The 24652-nt window shown below is 40.0% G+C and overlaps 1 protein-coding gene across 1 annotated transcript in view; it reads right to left on the bottom strand.

The window, feature by feature from the left end:
• The window catches only part of LOC140496165 (uncharacterized), a 549133-nt gene that overhangs the window by 10145 nt on the left and 514336 nt on the right, over positions 1-24652 (bottom strand). Inside the window, exons 7-8 of the mRNA XM_072595683.1 lie at positions 5894-5921; positions 3650-3824 (exon numbers count right to left, since the gene is read on the bottom strand). Of these exons, the coding sequence (XP_072451784.1) occupies positions 3650-3824; positions 5894-5921 (203 nt within the window). The remainder of the gene's footprint in view (positions 1-3649; positions 3825-5893; positions 5922-24652) is intronic.

The following is a 24652-nucleotide window of genomic DNA, read 5'->3' on the forward strand; positions in this document are numbered from 1 at the left end:
CACTTCCCCTAGCTTTCCATAGCATTCTTGGGTACATCTGATCAGGTACTGGGGATTTATCCACTTCTTTGCGTTTCAAGACATCCAGCATTTCCTCCTCAATAATATGGACTTCTTTTCAAGATGTCACCATCTATTTCCCCACATTCTATATCTTCCACTTCCTTCTCCACAATAAATAAAGATGCAGAATTCTTGTTTAGTATCTCCACCATCTCCTGTGACTCTACAAAAAGGCTGTCTTGCTGATCTTTGAGGGGCCCTATTCGCTCCCTAGTTACCCTTTTGTCATTAATGTATTTGTAAAATCCCTTTGGATTCTCCTTAACTCTATTTGCCAATGTCCCATTTTTGCCCTCCTGATTTCCCTCTTAAGTATACTCCTACTGCCTTTATACTCTTCTAAGGGTTCACTCGATCTATCCTGTCTATACCTGACATATGCTTCCATTGTTTTCTGAAGCAAACCCTCAATTTCTTTAGTCATCCAGCATTCCCTACACCTACCAGCCTTTCCTTTCACCCTGACAGGAATATACTGTCTCTGGAGTCTCATTATCTAATTTCTGAAGGCTTCCCATTTTCCAGCCATCCAGCCATCCCTATCCTGGAACATTAAGCTGCCAGTCCTATCCATCCCTGAGTCTTGTTTCTGTAATTGCTATGATATCCCAGCCCTATGTTTCTAACCATGCTCTGTCATTTGCCTTCCCTGTTAGGCTTCTTGCATTGAAATAAATGCAAACAGCTGCCGCCAATCAACTTTTGAAGGTTCTTGCCTAATATCATCAAAATTAACCTTCCTCCAATTTAGAACTTTAATTGTTAGATCTGGTCTATCCTTTTCCTTCACTATGTTGAAACTAATAGAATTATGGTCACTGGCCCCAAAGTGCTCCCCCACTGACACCTCAGTTACCTGCCCTGCCTTATTTCCCAAGAATAGGCCAAGTTTTGCACCTTCTCTAGTAGGTACATCCATATACTGAATCAGAAAATTTTATTGTACACTCCAAATGCAAACAATTCCCCTCCATCCAAACCCTTAACACTATGGCAATCCCAGTCTATGTTTGGAAAGTTAAAATCCCCTACCATAACCACCCTATTATTCTTCCAGATAACTGAAATTCCCTTATAAATTTGTTTCTCAATTTCCCTCTGACTATTAGGGGATCTATAATACAATCCCAATAAGGTGATCATCCCTTTCTTATTTCTCAGTTCCACCCAAATAACTTCCCTGAATGTATTTCCGGGAATACTCTCCCTAAGTACAGCTATAATGCTATCCCTTATCAAAAATGCCACTCCCCCTCCTCTCTTGCCTCCCTTTCCATCCTTCCTATCACATTTGTATCCTGGAACATTAAGCTGCCCGTCCTATCCATCCCTGAGTCATGTTTCTGTAATTGCTATGATATCCCAGCCCTATGTTTCTAACCATGCTCTGTCATTTGCCTTCCCTGTTAGGCCTCTTGCATTGAAATAAATGAAGTCTAATTTTATCAGTCTGACTTTGTTCTCTACTTTGTTCCTGCCTACCCCAGAAGTGATTCCAATGATCCAAAAATGTGAATCCTTCTCCCATACACGAGCTTTTCAGCCATGCATTCAGCTGCTCTATCCTCGTATTCCTATCCTCACCAGCTGGTAGCACAGGGAGTAATCCAGATATTACTATCCTTGAGGTGCTCCTTTTTAAATTCCTGCGTAACTTTCTATATTCTCCCTTCAAAATCTCATCCTTTCCCCTTCCTATGGCGTTGGTTCCAATGTGTGTGCAATGACCTCCTTTTGGTCCTCTCTCCTTTGAGAACATTCTGCACCCTCTCTGAGACATCCTTAATCCTGGCACCAGGGAGACAACATACCACTCTGATTTTTTTCTGCTGGCCACAGAACCGTGTATCTGTGCCCCTGATTAGAGAGTCCTGAACACAATCGATCACTTGGAACCCGATGTACCCCTCACTACATTAGAGCCATTCTTGATACCAGAAATTGGCTGTTGGTGCTACATTCCCCAAGAGTCCATCACCCTCTACATTTTCCAAAACAGCATATTTGTTTGAAGTGGGGATAGCCACAGAAGCATCCTGTATTACCTGCCTACCTTTTACACCTTACTTGGAGTTAACCAGTCGACCTGACTGTATCTGTGGCTTTTCTTCCTTCCTTGTGGAGGTTTGTGGAGTCACGGGGCTCATGGATGGGGTGGGTGGCCTGCATCTTTTCCCTGGGATGGGGGTGATGTCTGGGACCTAAGGGCATGTGTTTGGGGTGGGGGGGTGAAGGATTTGGCAGAGACCTGGGGGCTGACTTTTTCGTACAGAGAGTGGTGTGTGTGTGGAAGGACTGCCAGGGAAGGGGTTGGAGGTGGGTGCCTATTTTGTGAATAGGGTTCATTCAGTAATTTTTTTTATCTCCAGAAGTGTTCTTACATACAACTGACATTTCTCCCTCATCACAAACCACCACCAGTAAATCACACATGCTCTCCAACTGAATAACTTATATGCAAGTCCCTCAATGACTCAGCCTTACAGCTCTTTCCATGTACCAGCCCCAGCTACACCCCCCTTTATATCCACTAAGCCAATTCATTAATTGATTAAGCCCAATCAGCTGATTAGCCACTTGCTATATTAACAACAAAACTCTACCAACTTATCGCTTCAGTCCCTGCTTTAAAAAGCAAATTATTTCACGGGATGTGGTCATCGCTGACAAGGTTAGCATTAGTGAATCACGCAGGATTTTTTTAATAACGATTGCCATTACTGAAGTTGATTTTCAGTTCCAGATTGTTCTCATTTGAATTTCAGCTTCATAGTTGCCATGTTGTGATTTGAATCCTTGTACCGGTAACATTAACTCGAGCTTCTGAATTACTCGTCCATTGACCTTACCACTGCATCAGCAATCTCCCGTAGGACTGAAACCTTCTGGTATCAAATGAAGGTTGATTTGGTGCTCCAAATTTTGAAGATTTTTCTTAAGGTTAGCTCCTCTTTGAAATAACAGACAAAGGAAATTGTTCTCCCATTTTCCCAAATTGGATTCAGATTCAGCTACCAAAAATATGAGGACATTGATCTTAGTTCAACCTCACCATCTTGCTCTGGCAGTGAACACTTTGTGAAATTACAAAGTTTCTGAACTGAAAGGTGCAGATTAAGCAACACAGGAGTTGCTATTGCCCACAGTACTAGTTTATGAGGCAAAACTTGGAGCCATCGATCACTATAATCTTTGCCCTTCACACAGATCTAGTGGGGAAAGAATACTTCAACTTCTAATGATTATACTCTGATTTTATTTTTCCCTTGATAACATTAGGAGTGACTTAGCAGTTTTGAAAACAGCAAATGAGTTTCAGCACTCAAGAGGGCAATGTTGTAAACAAGATTTTCTTCTGCTTATGTATCTGTTCAAGGTTTGTATCAGTGCAGCACAGTTTGAAATAATGTCTTAGTTTCATTCATTTTTAACTGTGTGAACTCATAAGAATAAGAAGCAAGGACAGGTCCATGACATTGTTTAGGCCTTTCATCTTCAGTCTGAACCTTTCCAGAAACCTTCAGTTTTAACTGGTACTGGCTAATTTGTAACATTGATTTTTCTTTAAACATTGCTTTGAGCTGACCTTTTATATCCTCTTGACTTTCTTCCACATTTTCAGTCATAAAAACCAAGCATTTCTTGTTAGGATTGTCTTGTTTCTCAAGATCTATGACTTGGGCCTCAAAGCTGCAGTGTGGCTCATTTTCCTCACTATCATTGCACATCGAATCGTTGTGGCCTTTTTGAGATATGGTAGCCTTAATGAAAAAAAGTGGGTACATTTACTGAACAGTCAGAAAAATATGACAATTCTAAAGAAAAATGTTTATGTAAGTGGTTGTAAAATGTATGAATACAGTTATAACAATTATAAAAAGAAATGTTCTGTTTTAACATTCAACAGCATTATAAATGCATTTCTCAAGATTTTGCTGCAGATAGCAATTAAAGCAATTCTTCTTTCTAATTATTAAAACACTACAAGATTTCTTTTTGCCTTTTGACATCCAATTAGAAACAGAAAAGTTAGTGGAATTTTCATCGCATTTCCACTCACTCAGATTCAATACCTTTCTTCATCCCACTTACATATGTAAGTTGCAAGCCTACATGTACATATCAGAATCTGCTGCAATGACAATAAAACTACTCATGCACACCTTTATTATCAATCACAATGGATCTGTCAGTGCCTTCGTGTGCCAACACACACATATATGGCCAAATGTAGAAACAAGCAAGTTGAGTTCAATCTGCCCTGTTCTTTTATAAGCTTCTCCACACTGGTACCTTGCCTCAATACTCAGCATTAATATAATGATGAATGTGAAGTTGCAGTCCTTAACCACTACACGTGTCACAAGTTATGCATTCAAGTACATGTGAATTGTTAACAGTGTGACAAGTCTTAAATACAGTCACACAATCTCTTGGCACAGTAAATTTAATTTTCTAAGTGTGGAGTCTCACTACTTTGGATAGTAATTATTTTCAGAGATTTGTGTAAACATTTTTCTATTGTTTTATTTCTGTCTCTTTTGACTTTGTTAATTCCATTTTCTTTCCTTCACTTTATTTCTCTTTACATTATTTCACATTGAACTAGCAATTGTAATTTATAGCTTCTGCTTTAGGTTTTGTGTGCCTTAGGAGAATTCATAGAATTGCTGCAGTGCAGAAAGAGGCCTTTCAGCCCATCAACTCTGCACTGACCTTCCAAAGATCATCCCATCTAGACATAACACTTGTCCTAGAACCCTGCATGGGGATTTCTGCACATCCCTGGAGACTTCAGAGCACTTTTTTTTCTTTTTAGCATGGCCAATCCACCTCACCTGCACATCTTTATGACTGTGAGAGGAAAATGGAACACCCAGACACTGGGAGAACATACAAATTCCATGTAGACAGTCACCTTAGGCTGGAATTGAATGCAGGACCCTGGCACTGTGAGGCAGCAGATCCCCTGCGAAGGGGTCTTACTGAGAAGGATCTCTAGTAAGAGATGTTCAAAGGTTAAGGGAAGGTCTGTGGAGCAGCTGTAAGTATTTAGATTGGCAAGTGTTGCTCCTTTGCAACTGGCCACAAAATTTGGACCATCGTATTTGGATTTCTCCTGACTACTTTTTTTTTGTTACCAACGTGCATGCTACATTTATTTCTGAATGAGAAAAGGCCTTTCTCATTTATATCTCAGCAGTGGATGAATCTTAATTTAAATTTGTATTGAGTTGCTTCTGAGTATAATCTGCATCTGGAACTGATGCTTTTGTAGCATCTAGGATGAGTGACCCAGATTGATGAGAATGTGGAACTCAATAGAGTAGGGAATAGTTAGTGTAAAAATGCTTAGAATGGGAGCTACATAAGCACATGAAGAGAATGGAACAGAGGGATTCACTTTAATGAGAGAGAATGGAGGAAGCTTAAGTATAATGTAAACCCTAGCATTATTTCATTGGGCCCAAAGGCTTATTCCTATGTTGTATATTCTACAAGATTCCCTGTAAAAGCTGGACCATGTGAATCAATAGAGGGTGGAGACACAGTTCAAAATTTTAGCAGCTGAAATCAAATTTCTGTTCTTGCAGCATTAGCATGATAAATCTGAAAAATGAATTTAACGGTAAAGCTGAAACTCTTTCTCCTCACATGTGCAAATGCTTCAGCATATTGATTTCTATTTTGTTTAGGGTATAGCAAAACTGAAAACCCAGCAAATATGTAATTTAATCTCAAATCCAATTTTGAAGCACCCTGACAGAGATGTCAGAGGGCAGGATTATGTGAGAGAAAATAAAGACAGATGGAGATGAGTCTGTCATACCTCCTGACTGGATCCTTTCATCTGTAACCTAAAGAAAAAGGGAAAAAAATAGTTTTAGGGGAAAAAAATCAAGGTAACAACAGAATGAAGAATGTACAGAGTTTAATTTACTTACGATTTTGAACTCTATAGTTAACATTCAGCACGACTATTACCTAGGAAAACTGTTTTAACCTTGATGAAAGTAGCTGAGCATAAGTATCCTTACTATTCAGGTTTGCAAGGAACTTGTATTTTAAACAAGGCTGCCTTATCCTCAGGCATCAGGCTAATGGATTAGCTGTCAACAAGTTCTTTTGTTATGAATATTGTGAATATATGAATACAAAATTGCTGATTTTACATTGCTCCAATTGTTGTGAATCTTTGAAACCTTTATATTAACCTAGCTGCAAATATGTGCCATTGCATAGAGTAAATGGGAGGGTATGTAATGCTCAACTAATCGCCAACCTATTGGACAAGGTTTACTGTCACTGATGGTATAAGAAAAGGATGAAGAAACAACTAGTTGGAACGTAATATAAACTCCAGCAATTGAAACTGGCAGGGCCAGTCTGCAGGTTTTTAACTGACTTTATAATGCATCTAGAAAAATAAATGAAGCTGTGACCTGTGTCTTATATTTGAATTAAGGCCAGGGAACACAGATCAATTAGATAGGTCTACCAAACAGCCAGGATATAATGATAGACTGAATAGCCTCCTTTTGCACTGTATTATCTTATGCTTCTTTATCACCCAGCAACCTTGAAATCAGACCAAATTCAAGTCCAATGATTAGACTTGATTAAGATATTACTGCTGAGCTGTGGGCATCATTCACAGTCCCAGAGGCACTTCACAACAGAATTGTCCAGGTTTCCAATTCTTCCAACTGTGACACTTATTTTCTCAGAATATTAATGTTGAATCTTTTGTCTGCAAATTCAGTTAGATATTCATATTTCAGTGCTGTCAGCTTTTCACTCAAAACTGTTTCAGTTTCCAAAGTTGTGATTTCTTTTCAAAAGAACACTAGGGAGAAAGTGAGGACTACAGATTCTGGAGATCAAATTGAAGAGTGTGGTGCTGGAAAAGCACAGCTGGTCAGGCAGCATCCGAACAGCAGGAGTCAATGTTTCAGGCACAAGCCCTTCATTCATTCCTGATGAAGGGCTTATGCCCGAAATGTCAACTCTCCTGTCCTTGAAGAACATTATGCAGAGATTTGTTTCTTTGTACAGATAATGAATATATTCTTCACTGATATCTTAAAAACACAATACGGCTGCATAAATCTGTTTTAAATGTTATTTGACTTTTGTGTCTTTACATTAATGTTGAAATACAAGTCATGTGTTTTGCATAAACTTCAGACCAGACAGACAAAGTACCTTTAAAAGAGTTAAATGACACATGGCATTCTAATGTAAAGGGACCCACCTCACCTTCAGTGCAATGGAGTAGGTGTACTGTGTTCAGTCAGTTGTGTATATATAATGAACAGTACTATCACTAATCACAGAACCCCAGTGTATAAATCTCTGTCACTATAGCAATGTAAATAGGTCGTGTTGTTTTGAGACATGTGACTCAATAAGAATCCAAACTTAGTGGTACATGTTTTGTGAGCTAACAAATATGGCAGCACTCACACCACAGCACACAGCCAGTGGTATTTGATCCATGTTATGGTGGCACATCAGTAATGACACTTGGACCTATTTTTATCATATTCATTAACCATGTGGCAAAACTTAGAAGACATTGTTTGAAGTAAATTCACATATTGAGATCTCCTAAATAATATATAAATCATCTGCAAGAAAATCCAAAATAGATTAGATGAAAAGGCATAAGTAAAAATCATAACACACTCAAATTCTATCACATGAAACACAACAATTAAGGCCTAATAAGAGTAACTAATTTTATTTCCTTCTCTCAAAAGGTTTCACATGTACATTCATTGAGATGTCATTTTAAGGGAAGATCATGAAGATGTTCACATCGGAAATGTCCAAGTTTCACAGGAATGCAAAACAGTCAAGAAAATTGAAAAGGTTTATAAAAGATGGCAATGAATTAGACTGTATGATTCCCTGCCCTCTATATCAACATTGATATAGATAATACAGAGCAGTTCATAAGGCATCAGCATAAAGTGGGGCACACAAATTGATTCTACCTCAGCAGGTGGACAGTGTTGGCTTTTGATATTTAAAAATGTTAATTGTAATGATTTCTCAATTATTTTTGCATCAAAATAAATTTTAAAGTGCTTCTGCACATTATTGAGCACTATTTGATAGAGTGAGACAAAACAAGCTACTGCAATCTGATGAGTGTCACTGGAGGCAAGATAAAGAATTTGAGAGTTCTTCAAGTGAGCTGCAAGGTGACAAAATTTGCGCTGATGAATGCTGACATACTGAATAAAATCGCTACATGTCTGCACGTAGGTCAAGAAACTACATTGTTTTGCTGAGCCACAGTGACAGCCAGGTGACAAAGATTAATAGCTTTGTATTGACTGTGCAACTTCCAGTTCCTTATCTTTGTCAAGTCAAGGCTTTGTCCAAGAGCTGAACGTGTTATTAGACTTATAATTGCAGAGACATTTTAAGGGTTTCCCCTTTGGGGACTGCAAAATCCAATAAACCTTTCATAAAACTTCAAGCATTCAAGTCCAAAACCATTGTCACAGAGACAGGCATGCTCTCAGCTATAACATACAGAAACATTGAAGCCACTGACGCCGAATAATGAATGACTTATTAAGTCAACTTTGAATTTGGGTCAGCTGTTTAATAAAATTGTGAACAAATGTTTTCAGTATGAGTGAGTGGCAGTCGTCCTTGCCATGATTAAACTCCTCGCATGAGTCTGTATTTTTCAGTTGCAAATCTTCGTTTTTCATTCTGGTGACTGTTCCAGTGCAGAGATGTTTTGAAATTATTCATTATTTAGAAATTTGATTTAATTTAAGTTATTTCTTCCAAGCTTAGTAATTCTAAATTCACATTTATGTAATGGCTGGACTTTGAAGAATTGAGGAAAAACACATATTTCAGCCACAAACTATTAGAAATATTTTGATTGTGCAATTCCTTTTAATGAAGTAGTTCTGAACAGTAGATGCAATTATTTTACAAAACGTAACTAAAATTCATTACAATGTTGTGTCTCACTGGGGATCAAAATTAAAGTGAACAAGACCTTTTTCAAAGCACAGCTCCTGTCATATTTTATCTTCCCTTTACATCTTAAAAGATATGAAAGTCATAAAACTGGGGTGAGTTAGGGTCAGGTGTCACAGATTTATTTGATGGATGCTTTGTCACTGATTGGCTTATTTCCTTTCACAGAATTTCTGACACAGCATTTGAATAAATATGAGCAATATGTTCTCCATGTACCTCTCTTGATTTGGAAGATGAGAGGTTGAATACAGATCTTTATTATTGCCGTCAGGATTTACTTTTATTTATTCAAGCTGGTAACCCTAGATGTCTAGATAAAATATAGATGATTGCAATTTAATATGATCAGATAATATCATATTGATACACTATATGGCAAAATTATAGTAAATTTAAGTCAGATTCTTTTCTGTAAATATTACAGTTCAGTATAAGAATCTAGCGCAAGAATTGCATTTAAAAATTAAAGCATAAATAATTAATCACTTTATCTAAGTTAGAAGTTTTAGGAACATGGGAACAGATGTAATTCATTCATCTCCCCCACACCTCCTAAACTCATTCATTCAAGTCGATCGTGGCTGATTTATATAGGAACCTAATTTATCCAGCTTAACCTCACATACTTTAAGCTTACTGTTGCTTCCAGTCTTGAAAACTGTCTTTTTAACAAATAAAATTGACTGTAATATAAAAGGGTAGGGTAGGTAAAACACCGTACTATATTCATAGATACAACTTATACTCTAATATCCAGAATTAACACAAAGTAAATATGAGTTAACAGACAAAACATGGTCTAACAATTCTCAAAGCACATCAAATAACTAATTTGGTCAAGGCAGATCCTATTGATTTCTCAGCAACCTCCTAGGTATTGATGAGACACACAAATTTCATTAAAACCTGGTTTCATTTACAAGGACTTCTAACTCTTCACTTTTGAAGACCTTATTTTAAAACTCTTCCAAAACATGCTCCATCGTGCACTGCTTCAATAACAGCTCATATTCTTATAGTTCAGTCTCTTCCCGTGAGAGTGCATTCCACTGAAATCCTGTGATGGCACTCACTCAAAGACACAATTACATTTTTTGTTCACTTTAACTGGCACTTCCCCTGGCTTTCTTTAATATTTCTTAGCTGCACATAGGAAATGCTGCTCTGGGCTTCTTTCAACCCCACTCTCAGATGCACAGAATCATCAGATCTTCTTTTAAATACAGACATTGCAAATAGTAGCAGGAATAGGCCATTCTGCTCTTTAAGCAGGCTCTGCCATTCTTTATGATAATGGCTAATCATCTAGCACCATTATCTGTTCCTCCTTATCCCCCATATCCTTTGATCCCTTTAGCTCCAAGTGCTGATATAACAAAATGTTTTGGCCATCACTGCTTTCTGTGGTTCCCCACTCTCTGGGTGAAGAAAAACACACATTTATCCAAATTGTACTGCATCTGCATGCATCTGTCATACATTTGCCCACTCACACAACTTGCCCAAATCACATTGACACATTCCTGTAACCTCCTTGCAGCTCACCTTCCCTCCAACTTTGTGTCATGTGCAAATTTGAAGATATTATATTTAGTTCCCTCATTTAAATCATAAATGTATATTCTGAATACCTGAGGTCCTCGCACTGATGCCTCTGGTACTCCACTAGTCACTGCCTGGTATTCAGAAAAAGACATACTTATTCCTACTCTTTGTTTCCTGTCTGCCAACTGGTTTTCTACCCATTTCAACATACTACCTACAATGCCATGTGATTTCGTTTTACTCGCTAATCTCTTATGTGAGGCTTTGTCCAAAGTCTCATGCACATCTGCTGCCTTCCTTTCATCAACTCTACAAACTACATTCTCAAAGAAGTCCAATAAACTCATCAAGGTGATTACCCTTTTGTAAATCCATGCTGACTCTGTCCAGGCCTGCCACTGTTTCCTAAGGGCTCAGCTATTAAATCTTTTATATTGGATTCTAGCATTTTCCTCACAACTGATGTCAGGCTGACTGGTTTCCCAATTTTCTCTCTGCCTTGCTTTTTAAGTAGAGTCGACATTAGCTACCCTTCGATCTATAGTTCTTCCAGAGTCTATCAAATCTTGAAGGATGACCAATGATGCAGCCATTACATCTATAGCCCATTCCTTAACTACTCTTGGATACAGATTATCAGGTCCTGGATATATATTTATTTGTCTTCAAATCTCATCAATTTCCTTCACACCATTTCTCTACTAATATGATTTCCTTCAGTTCCTCCCTTTCATAAACCCTGTGTTCTCCAGTATTTGTAACATTCCTACATTCTTTACTCCTAACATGCGCAACAGAGCCAATTCTGATGCAACAAATTTGGCTATCTCCTAAAAGACCATACCCCTCAACAGTATCCAAAGTGATCTCCCTGTTTCACAGGGAAATAGTCACAGGAGACTCCTGCACTGCCTGCCTGGTTCTCTTGCTCTGTCTAGTGGTCACCTTTTCCCTTCCTGCCTGGGGAATCCACAAACAATGTGACCACCTCCCTATAGTGCTATTCCCAATACTCCCCACTGTGTGGATGCTCCACGGTGTCCCTAGCCATGCCAACTCTGGAGCTGTGGCGGGATGCACTTCCAGCAGACATGCTGGACCCGGGCACTGGAACTGCCTTTCACTCAGGTGTGTTCTCTGGTGTGCTGTTCGAGAAGCCTCCACTGCTACGGGCAATGCTCAGGGATTTTCCTGATTCCTAACCTCAATGCTTAGGTACAGTCTAGCTCCAAGGCCTTTCACTGAGAATTCTGAGGCAGCAAATATCCACCGTGGAACCTCTTGTCCTGTTCCTGTGCACCTGACTGTATCCTGCAGGCTCCAAGACAAGGTATGCTTTACATTCGCTCTGAAAGATTTCTGCAAATGTTCTTCTCACCAGAGACATGATGTATATTTGTGTTCCACAACAAATATCATCATAAGCAAGGTCTCATCTGAATACCCTCCAGATGAGAAGATCTTTACTCTTTATAGAATTCTCCTGATTGGAACCTTCAAATATTCTTCAGCCATATTTTCAAACCACCTTCATTCATTCATACTTCATTATGACTTGTTATTTTCAGATTATCCTCTCCAGATTATTACCAGTGGCTTAAACTTTGTGCTGTTGGACCGCACGACATTGAGTGTACACTTTTCATGATGAGTTGTCTACACAAATATTCCTTCAATACTCTGGCAATGCTCATTATTTGAGTGGTTGGCATGTCAAAATTCACAGGAGTGTTTTTCAGGTCCCTAAGCTGTACCTGTTATTTGATCATAAATTGTGATAGGTTTGACATTGATTTATACTGGGTGTGAAATTTTTACCTTATGTTGCAATACAAATCTTTTTTCTCCTCGAAGACCTGGAACACCATTCAGGGCTAGCTTTGAAATCTACAGTGTTTAATCTTCTTGCTTGTTTCAAGATGAAAATTTGCACAGATCTTCAATAAACTGAGGGTCACAGTTTTGCAATTACATCTTCCAAATGTGGACACATGCTCGGCTTTCCTCTGTTTGCATATTTTTCATTGGCATCCGTTTAAACTGTATAGAGAGCTTCCTCCATTCTTTAATACTGTTCTCCAGCACCTTGAATTCTCTAGCTGTTGCTCAATCATTTATCTGCACTGAAATCTCTTTGTGATTGGACTTGTTTGTATTTGTATTGCTTCTTCTGGACCCCATGTTGCTATCTTGGAGAATGGAATTAGTGGGAACACAGAGTGCACCAGTGAGACGATTGCCTTGAAATTAAAAGTTGACATGTGCAAACAAGAGGAAATGTATAGCCATCTCCAATGGTGTATATTTTCTGATTCTTGCAAGCAGCTTTGTACCAAGGTGATCTTAACATCAGCAGTGAGTGAGTGGTAAGTAGAAACAGCTTGAATTATTTGGCAAAAATTGGCGGTCAACTATTTCATAAGTTTGATTATTATCCAAGTCAATGTATCAACAACCTACATTTGTAAGACACTTCTATCAAAGGTGCTTTACAAGAGTACTATCAAAGAAAGTTCGACACCATTTCCGCGTATGGAGTCAGCTGTTACTAGGGGACACAGCTTTAAATTAAGGGGACGTTGGTATAGGACAGATGTTAGGGGTAGATTCTTTACTCAGTGGGTTGTGAGTTCATGGAATGCCCTGCCAGTATCAGTGGTGGACTCTCCCTCTTTATGGTCATTTAAGCGGGCATTGGATAAGCATATGGAGGTTATTGGGCTAGTGTAGGTTAGGTAGACTTCGGTCGGCGCAACATCGAGGGCCGAAGGGCCTGTACTGTGCTGTATTTTTCTATGTTCTATGTTCTACCAGGTCACTTGAGCAAATAAGCACATTATAAAGAGTTTCTTCAAGAATGGAAGGAAATAGAGAATAGAGCAAATTTTAGGAATGAATTCCAAAGCTTAGGAATCTTGCAGCTGAATGGCCATCAAATGCAGAACAATTAACCCAGATGTGCAATAGGCCAGAAATAGTGTGGTACATTTTGAGGTTTCTGGGGCTGGAGGAGGTAAGGGAAACATGGAAGGCACACAGCTACGGAGGCACTTGAAACAGCAGATTAGACTTTTAAAATCAAAATATTGCTTAACAAGGAGCCAGTGTAGAGTTGCCACAGGCTCTGTGCCACAGGTAAACAGAATTATGACACTGACTGTGGAGTTTCGGATACCAACTATTTCACAGAAGGGGGTCATGGAAGCTGGCCGGGAATGCATTGAAATGTATTGAAAAACTAGAAGTAACAGCAATAGTGAAGGTTTTAGTGGCAGATGAGCTGAAGCAGGAGTAGAGAAATGCAATATCACAGAGGTAGAAGTAAGTGGTCTTAGTGACTGTTTTTCCAGACATACTGAAATTGTAAATAGTCTGGATTAGTCTCAGTCAGTTTCAAGGGAGGAAGGAAGTAATTGGTGCCTTGAGGGCAACATTTGTGGTGTGGACCAAAACGATTACTTCAAACCTTTCAATATTTACTTTCAGGAATTTTTGCTCATCTAGTACTGGATGAGTGCAAATCAAGTTGCAACAGTGCAGCAGTTTAGAGACACTGGAAGAGGCAAGGGAAGTGGTGTTGTGGTAGAGTGCACGGGGAAAAATGATACTTAGTTTTCAGATCATGCTGCTGAAGGGAGCACATAGATAAGAAAAGTGTCAAGGACAGATCCATGGAGAATACCCCAGAGGTAATGGTGTGGAAGTGGGAAGAGAAGCCATTTTATCGATATGTTTAAATAGGTAAAACAAAACTAGGGAAATGCAGCCCCACCAATGGACAGTGAAGGACAGTATTGGAGGAGGAGGCATGTCAAGGCTGCAAACCAGTAGGGAGGACAAGGAAGGTTAGTTTTCCTTTGTCTAAGTCATTTAGATTTTATTTGTGGCATTGATAAGACCATATCAGTATTGTGGCAGGTATATATATTCACGATTGCATCTTCATTCTCAGCTGCAGTTCAGTCTTATGGAGGGGTAGTCTTATGAGCAAAGGTGAAATAGGTTGGGACACATGGGGTGATCTCATTGAAACATATAGGATTCTTAAGGGGCTTGACAGGGTAAATGCTGAGAGGATGTTTCCCCTCATGGGAGAGTGGAGGACTAGAGGGCACAGTCTCAGAATTAAAAGACACCAATTAAGACTGAGGTGAGGAGCAATTGTTTTCTCTCAGGGGGTTGAGAGCCTTTGGAACCCCTGGCTGGAGAGTTGTGGGGCAGAGTCCTTGTGTATATTCAAGGCTGAGATAGATAGATGTTCAGTAGGGGAATCAAGGGTTAGGAATGTGGGCACAAGGAATATCAGATCAGCCATGTTCTTACTGAATGGCAGAGCAGGCCCAAGGGGCTGAACAGCCTATTCCTGTTTTGATTTCTTATTGTTATCTGCCAGTAGTGCAGCACCATTCACAACAAGCAAAATGAGCAGTGTTCCAACAAGGACCAGCGATGCAAGTTTCAGGCCATTATGACTGAATTGGGAACAGAGTGCAATGAAATTCAATCGCTAACACTGAGTGTTACCATGTTTAAAACATTCTTCCAGAAATAAAACCAGCTCAATACGGCAATACTTTCAGGACAAAGAAGATAATTTTTAAAAGTATGAACAGAGAAGAGTCTAAAGCTGTCAAATTAAGTGAGCAATGGTAGGAACCAAATGGAACAACAGAATGTATTCTTATAGTTCAACATGCTGAATGATTGACTTTCAAATTGTGGAAGGGGTAATTTCCTTAGTGTCAGCATTATGTAGAGGCATTAACCAAAAAGAAACACAGATGAGCAATAAACAATAAGTGCACTTTGCTATTTTTCTTAAGTACAACTTGTGTCTATTCAGCCAAAACAAAGTTTAACTTTAACTGGGTGAACATTTCCCTTTGCTTGAATATAGCTTGTCTTTTAAATATGCTGGCAAAGATAACATAACTTCATTTGTGATTGTGCATCAAAATTGTTAGTAGAAGTCAATAAACCAAGGTCAGACTTACTAAAACAAGGTCAACAATAAAAAGGATCAACTAGGAGAAGGGCTTATGCCCGAAACGTCGATTCTCCTGCTCCTTTGATGCTGCCTGCCCTGCTGCGCTTTTCCAGCAACACATTTTTAAGAAATAATAAAAAGGATCAGCAAGTTCTTAGTCATTTGTTTTGAATTTATGGAATGAGCGAGTTTGCAAAGTATGATCCATGGGGACACTTCCACTTGAACAAAGGCCACTGGGGTTCAGAGCACAGAGGAGTGGATCTACCTCAGCAAAGGGAGGTGCAAAGAGCTCCACAATGCTTTCTAATATCTTGTGAAATAACTCTATAGGTGCTATCATCCCATCATCAAGTCATCCTTTATTTACATGTGGAAAGCGTTTGACACTGATCCAACTTCTTCAGAGTCAGCTATCAGAGTGAACAGGATGTCTGACACTCTTGTTTATGTCTGTCAGCCAGGGCTCCCCGATTGGGGCTGTTAATCCGGCCCAATCAGGTCCACCCATGAGGTCCACCTGGCTGACCTCATTACAATCACTACATTCCTCCCCCGACTCCGAGGACATAGGCCAGTTCTTTTTTTTGTAGTTTCTCCTGGGGCATTTTAGCACCGGGTCAGGTCCCTCCCACTCTGTCTTGGATACAGATGGCGTGTAATGCACAGTAGCTTGCCTTGTATCCACAATGTCTCGGAAGAAATTCATTCTCTTCTTCAGGTAGCAAAGGCATTGAGGCAGTGACATCACTGTGTCCATCTCCGATTCCGAGGTTTGTTCAATGCTTGATGGAGAGGGAAAACCCACAGGTTCTGATCACCTCTCGAGCTGTTCTGAGGGGCCAAGTATATTTTGTTGCTGCTCTATTTGCAAGTTTGCAGCTTTTACGTGGTCCATGTTCTTGTTCAGGATCATTGCACCAACCTGAACTTTTTACATCATTGGACTTGACCTCATGTTGACCATGCCTCTTACCCAAGGAGGGCCATTCCAGTGGTTCCTAAACCAAACTTCTCTGAAGTAAACTATCTCTCACTTAGCAGAGTCATGTGTTTGGTATTGGTGTTCCTGACGCCATTTCACCCTACCCCCAGAGTTAATCTTGTGCAGAGTCTTCTCCTCATTAATAACACTGCTGGAGCTTTCCTATAGTTATAATGGGGTGGTCCTAAACTTAAGTAGGAACCGGGACAGTTTGGTATCTAGTGAAGCTATTGGCTGTTTCTTTAAAGCTACCTTCAAAATTTGGACTGCTCTTTCTGTCAGTCCATTGGATGATGGATGATATAGAGCTGTCCTTATATGACGAATGGCATTTACATTAGGAAATGCTCAAAATCCCCACTGGTAAATGAAGACCTGTTATCTGTGACCAACACTTCTGGAAGAAGTGTATTGCAAAATATGAGTGCAGTTTATCTGTTATCATCCCCGTGTTTGATGAATGAGCTCCATACATGTCCAACCACTTTGTGTCTAGATTAGAGCCGGTCAGGCAGCATCCGAGGAGCAGGAAAATCGCTTTTCAGGCAAAAGCCCTTCATCAGAACCACTTTGAGTGAGCATCCACAATGACTAAGAGCATTGAGCCCATGAAAGGACCGGCACAGTCAATGTTTAACCGAGTCCAGTGTTTACCCGGCCATTCCCACAGATGTGGGGGAGCTGCTGGCAGTAATTGTTGTCCTTGTTGGCACTCTGGGCATTGCCCCATCAATGAGGCTATGTCTGCATCCAATCCCGGCCACTAGACATAACCCCTCACCAACATCTTCACTTTGCACACCTCTGGATGACCCTGGAAGAACTCAGCCAGTATCTGGTGGCAACCTTTGCTTGGACAATCACACTTACTCCCCACAATAATATGCCATCCTCTACTGTGGTCTGGTCTCTCTTGATCTAAAATGGTGTCGATACTGGATGTGACGGCCCTTTGGTTTCCCCCATTAGCACCAGCTGTTTCAGTTTTGTCGGGACCAGATATTTCTGTATCCAAAATCTGATATTGTCAGCTGTAACTGGAAGTGTGTCCAGAAAATGTAAAACCATTACAGACTCTTCCAGTGATGGTTCCACTGATGGTATATCTGCTTAATGTATCCACATTTGCTACTTGGCCTCCTAGACGGTGTTCCAACTTGTAATTATACGTACCTGGTTATACAGCCCACTGCTGAATTCAGCCTGAAACTATAGGCACTGCTGATAGTCTTCTTTAAGTGGAACTAGCAGTGGATTGTGGTCCGTTATTACTACAAATTTACATCCATAAAAGGTAATGGTGGAATTTCCTGACTCCAAATATGACCGCCAAACCTTCCAGTCTGAACATATTTATGCTCTGCACTCGTCAAAGTCCTGGATGCATTGACTATTAGGTGCTTCCCTTCATTGGGCCACCTATGAGCTAATATGACCCTGATGTCATACTGGGATGCATCGCATCTCAATACCAGATCTTGCTTGGGATCATGGTGTGCCAACACTGTTACAAGATGATAGCTGTTCCTTTACTTCCCTGAAAGCTATTGCATTTTTTAGGAGTTGATGCATAGGGGCCAGGATGGAGGCCCAGTTAAGTGTGAACTTTCTGTAATAATTAACTAGCCCAAATAAAGACATATACTATGGTACAGAGATGGGAGCCTGAATCACTTATGATCACCCTCACTTATCTTCCAACGGGTAAAAACTGAAGCAAAATATTCATTTAATATCTCTCCCATCTCCAGTGGTTGAACACGAAGATGACCTCGTTGATCTTTAAGGGGCCCTACTCTCTCTCTCTCGGTGCTGTTTTGTTTTTAATGAACGTATAGGATCTCTTTGGGTTATCCTTAACCTTATCTGCCAAGGATATCTAATGTCCCCTTTTTGCCCCCCCTCCCCCGATTTCCCTCTTAATAATGCCCTTACACTCTTCATACACTTCAAGAAATCATTTAATCCCAGTTGTCTACATCGAATATATGATTCGTTTTATTCTTGACTAGAGTCTCAATATCTTTATTCATCCACTGTTCCCTAATCTTACCAGATTTACCTTTCACTCTAACAGGAACATAATGCCTCTGAGCACTCATTATCACACTTTTGAAAGCGTACCTCTTGCCAGTTGTCCTTTACCTCTGAACAATCTACTTTGAGAATTCCTGTCTCAAACCATCAAAATTTGCCTGACTCCAATCAAGAGTTGAGAGTGTAGTTATGGAAAAGCATAGCAGGTCAGGCAGCATCTGAGGAGCAGGAGAATTGACATTTTGGGCATAAGCCCTTCATCAAGAATCTATTAAGAACTTTAACTTTTATATGAGGCCTGACCTTTTCCATAACTATTTTAAAACTAATAGAAGTATGATAATTAGTCCCACAGTGTTCACCTACTAACACTTCAGTGACTTGCCCTGCCTAGTTTTCCAAGAGAAGTTCAAGTTTTGTTCCATTACCATGCAGAACATTTGCATATTGATAAAGAAACTTTTCTTGAACACATTTAACAAACTCCTCACCATCTAAGCCCATAACACTCTGGCAGTCCTTGTCAATGTTTATTAAAGTCCCCTATTCTTACAACCCTATTATTCTTGCATATATCTAAGATCTCTGTGCATATTTCCTTCTCAACTGCCCTCTTTGGGGGGGGGGGGGGGGGGGGGTCTATAGTACAATTCCTTTCTTATTTCTAATTTCAAACCATATATCCCTCAGAATTATCCTATCCAATGATCGTAATACTGTTATCCTTAATCAAAAACACCACTCCCCCCTCTCCTTCTTGCCTCCCTTCCTAGAGCATCTAAAACCAGGAACACTGAGCTGCCAGTCCTATCCTTCCCTCAACCAAGTTTCTGTAATAGTTATGAGATTCCTGCCCCATATACTGATACATGAGTTCATCAGCCTTTGGAAGACCCATTGCATTGAAATAAATACAGTTTAATTCTTCAGAGTTACCTTGTTCTCTGACTAGCTCTTGTCTGTCTTTTCTAATAAATTTACTCTTTTCTGATTCAGAACCATTTGTCCTTTTATTTTCACTGCTACTTTGGAAACCCCCCCCCCCCCCCCCCCCCACCAAACCCGCTTTCTAATAGTTTACAGGCTCCTGAAATAGAACAAGCCAATCTCCCCACCAGGGTATTGGACCCATTCCAGTTCAGATGAAACCCATCCCTTTTGAACAGATCTTTTCTACCGCAGAAAGATCTCAGTGATCCAAAGATCTGAATCCCTGAACATTGCACCACATCTTCAACCATGAATTTATCTGCCCTCTCCTTTTATTTCTTCCTTCATCAGAGCTTGGCACCAGGGGGAAATTGAAAAGTGGGGCACTGGAAAAGCAGAGCAGGTCAGGGAATTTCCGAGGAACAGGAGAATTGACATTTCAGGCATGAGCCCTTCATGAGGAATGTTGCGGAATAAGATGGTCATGTAGGCAGCTGCTGAAGAAGGAGACATGGCTGTAGTAGCAGGTCTGCTTTAGGACATGGTTGATGAGGTTGAGGGCAGAGGAGATAATGTGAGGGGTGCAGTGAGAGAGAGAGAGACTCACTGAGGTCCTTGTGGAGAACTTCTTCAAGGGGGGCATCCTTGGAAGAGGCTTCACAATAAGGTTACAGTGACTAGGAGAAAGTGAGGACTGCAGATGCTGGAGATCAGATCGAAAAGTGTGGCACTGAAAAAGCACAGCAGGTCAGGCAGCATCCAAGAAGCAGGAGAATTGACATTTTAGGCATAAGCCATTCTGTTTTTAAACCTGCCACCTAACCTCTTATATTTACTGCAAAGCTTCAAGTCTTTCTCTAACTATGTTGTTCTTACCAATGTGTACAACAACTTCCGGTGGCTCACTCTCCCCTTTGACAACATGCTTCAAACATTTTGAGACAGCCTTAACTTGACACCAGAAAAACAATATCCTATACTAGAGTCACACTCACTGCTGCAGAATTTCCTATCTGTGCCTCTGACAGAAGAGTCCCCTATAATAATTATTCTTTTAAATCTTGACAAACCTTGCATAATGTAAGATTTATTCTTAGTGCCAAAAATCTGACTGCCACTTCTATTTTCCTCTGACAGACTATTCCTTTCATCAGGATCCAAAATGGAATATCTATTTGAGAGAGGAAGAACCACAGGAGATGTCTGAACAACCATCTTACCATCTGACTGACGCTGTTGCATAATCACCTCTTTAAACCTACTAGTCATCACACTTTGTCTCTTGAAAGTCCTCAGTGAAAAAAAAGAAGCTCTCAATAGCACCTTATTATCAAAGTAAACAACTCTTCCTTACCCATGGATTTTAAGCTTGATCATGCAAAAGATAAAAAAAAACCTTTTAAACAACCAAGCACTTTTTTTTAGCTGAAACAATCAAAAAAACACTTCAGGTCCTCCAACTGTCAACCTTCTATCTCTAGATTAAGAAAAAATCTTGCTTCAGAGCCATCCACTAGTTGGCCTTTCTGTATGTAAAACACTCTTTCCTTCATTGCACATTTCTTTTGCTTTGGTGAAAGCTTTTTTGAAGTAAAGTTTCAAACTTAAAAAAAAATCCTTCTCCAGATTGAAACTCAACAAATACTTGGTGCTTTCTCCTGCACAAAACACACCAATTCACCCTTTATTTACAGATGGAAAGTCCTTGACACTGATCCAGTTCCCTCAGAGCCAGCTCTCAGGGTGTCAGGATGTCTGACACTCCTGTTTTTATCAGTCAACCAGGTCTCCCTCCTGGACCAGGTTAACAGCCCCAATTGGGAAGGTCATTATCTATGAGGTGAACCTGGCTCATTTCATTAAAATTATTACACTTTATTTCCAGCACATTTCACAATAAAGTGTCATTGTCCTGAAAAATATCATTAGAACGAGAAACATAGGAGCTAACAAAAACAAATTGTGATATGCAGGGTGTTCTGCAGTACTCATTTTTAGATCAGCTGGCCTTCTAAGTGCATCAATGCCATTGGGTTTATATGCTTCCAGCTAGTTGTAACATTGGACAAATCAAATCACAGAGTGGAGTCTGGCTAATAGACCATAACTTTTATTTTTGCTTTTTTTTCAAACTGTGGTGGTCCATCATGGGGCATATTCACACAAGGTTGCCAATGTACTTTTAATAAAAGAACATCAAAATTTATTTCACACAGAAGGAAAAGAAATGCTAACTATCTGAAACAAAGAACTATTTGAAATGGTCTTATACAGATATCAGAAGTAAAGATTCAATCCTTTTGCTCTCAATAACAATGTTAAACATACTCAAAATTGTGAAGGATTACACTGTTCAGTAAAGTTCCTTGTTCAGTAGGTTATTGTCCAACAGGTTTACTTCCTGGTGTTGTGTGATTTTTAACTTTGTCCACCCCAGTCCAACACCGGCACCTCCACCTCCACATCTTGTTCAGTGGGCACTGCTGGTAATAATCTGGTAAACTTCAACATTCGCTTGATTCTATCTTCTTTAGTTAACATTTCTTCACAAGACCCTTAAGCAAACTGCTAACACAACTCACTTAATTTTAATTTGGATTCCTCAACTCTTCTACAGTCTTCAATCTCTGGAGCTTTCTCTACCTGGCAATAAACAACTCATGACTTGACTTTTCTCCTGCCCTGACTGTTCTGAAGACTGTTAAACTACACTGCTGCTCTGTTTTCCTCTGAATGATTTACTTTGAACTGAAAGAAATCTACTCATTTTTTTTAAAGAATGAAAATGCTTCTGTTTATGTCCCTGTTACATATGACATCTTGCAGTTATGCAACAGCCCTGCTTTTCTCTTCTATCTTTTTTCTCTAAAGCATTTAATTATTCAGCACATGGACTTTTTATAGGCTCATTTAAATGCATGTAAACAAATGTCTAGATGTGTTGGCATCTCTTATACAACTCATAAGTGAAATAAAGTTTTCCTCTTCTAAGATATACACATAGAAATACAAACAAAACTTCAAAGCTATACATTGTTCTGTCCACTTTATGACTCAGATTTCCAAATTATCATATTAAAAGTATAATAGTAAAAACAAAGAGGCTTTCTAAAAAATCTGCATTTATCAATCACTAGGAACATGCAGATTATTATGTAAATCAACTTAAAACAATTAGTTGACGCCAGTGCCTGAATTGAATATGACTTGGAGACTGAACATAAATCACACAGAACAGAGTGTGCTGGTCGAAAAGGGGTGAGCACATAGGGAATAAGGGGTCACAGCAATGGGCCGTATCTGCCAAGGCATTTTTGGGACATTTCTTAGTTCAATTGCAGTGAAAACTGATGTCACGGACATTTTTACTTTATGAAAGGAATCGTATTGTCAACTAGTGCAGTCACATCTGCAATATCGAAGCAGTGGAAAGTCAATATTAAATAGGGTTGTCATGGAGAGCACATTTCTTAACTTCCATCTGACTAGCTACTTCAAGGCTGCTGTTGGAGACATAAGCAACATGCTGTAGTTTGCAGTGCACAGTTATATAAGGTCTCTATAAAAAAAGAGAGACATCTTCATCTCAGTCCCTCTTGTTACAGATATGGCGATACAGTGTGTAAAAGAGATTGCAGGTTTCCTCAAGGTGCACAATGCCACTGGTTGCAGGCACAAGCCTTTGTATGGACCTCATTTTGACTTGGACATGTTAATGAATGAAAAAGGGGTCGAGTCAAGAGTCAAGAGTAGGTTTATTTGTCATTTCTACCATAGGCAACTGATATAGTTAAAATGGACAGCATAAACTGCACAATCATATGCAGGGTGGCATAAAATGCCTAAGATGTGCAAAACACGCAAGACAGCACAGCAATTCCGAACATGTCAAGATAATAGCTACTGTGGTGTACAAATGGCAGTGAATTAAAAGAATGATAATTAATAAACGTTGTTCAAGCAGCAATATGAAGTTGTGCAAAGAGTTTCAGACAGAATAGAATCTGATCATACATTGTTAAGGAGCCTGATGGCTCGGGGGAAGAAATTGTTGCACAGTCTGGCCATGAGAGATCAAATTCTCCGGTATCTTCTGCCAAATGGCAGGAGGGAGAAGAGTTTGGGTGAGGGGTGTGTGGGGTCTTCCACAATGGTCTTAGCCTTTCGGATGCAGTGTGTTGTGTAAATGTCTGTAATGGAGGGAAGAGAGACCCCAATGATCTTCTCAGCTGTCCTCACTATCCGTTGTAGGGCCTTACAATCCGAGACGGTGCAATTCCCGAACCAGGCAGTGATGCAGCAGCTCAGGGTACTCTCAATGAACCCTCTGTAGAGTGTGGTGATAACAGAGATTGGGTGATGGGCTTTCCTCAACCTGCGCAGAAAGTAAAGATGCTGCTGGGCTTTCTTGACGATGGAGCTGGTGTTGAGATCCTCCACGAGATCCTCCAGTAGATGACACCAAGAAATTTGGTGCTCTTCACGATTTCTACAGGGGAGCTGTCAATGTCCAGTGGAGAATGGTTGCTCCATGCCCTCCTGAAGTCAACAACCATCTCTTTCATCTTGTCCATGCTCTGAGACAGGTTGCTGACTCTGCACCAGTCTGTTAGCCACTGTACTTCCTCTCTGCATACTGACTCATCGTTCCTGCTAATGAGATCCACTACAGTCGTGTCATCAGCCAACTTAATTATATGATTCAAGCTGTGCATCACTACACAATCGTGTGTCAGTAGAGTGAACAGCAGTGGACTAAGCACACAGCCCTGGGCGGGGGGCCTCATGCTCAGTGTGATGGTGTTGAAGATGCTGTTCCCAAACCAGACTGACTGAGGTCTCCCAGTAAGGAAGTCCAGGAAAAAGTTACAAAGGGAGGTATTATAGCCTCAATGTCCAGTTAGTCTGCAACAGCAACTAGTTCATACCCAGGGTAGGATTGACTGGTACAAGTAGTCATAGTTTGAAGAGATAGGGAGGAAGGTATAAAGGAGACTTCAGAGGTAGGTTCTTTACACAGAGAGTTGTGAATGCATGGAATGTTTTGCCAGCTGTGGTGGTGAAAGCAGAGTCATTGGGGACATTTAAGT

The sequence above is a fragment of the Chiloscyllium punctatum genome, chromosome 26, assembly GCF_047496795.1.
Source record: "Chiloscyllium punctatum isolate Juve2018m chromosome 26, sChiPun1.3, whole genome shotgun sequence".
Classification (NCBI taxonomy): Eukaryota; Metazoa; Chordata; class Chondrichthyes; order Orectolobiformes; family Hemiscylliidae; genus Chiloscyllium; species Chiloscyllium punctatum.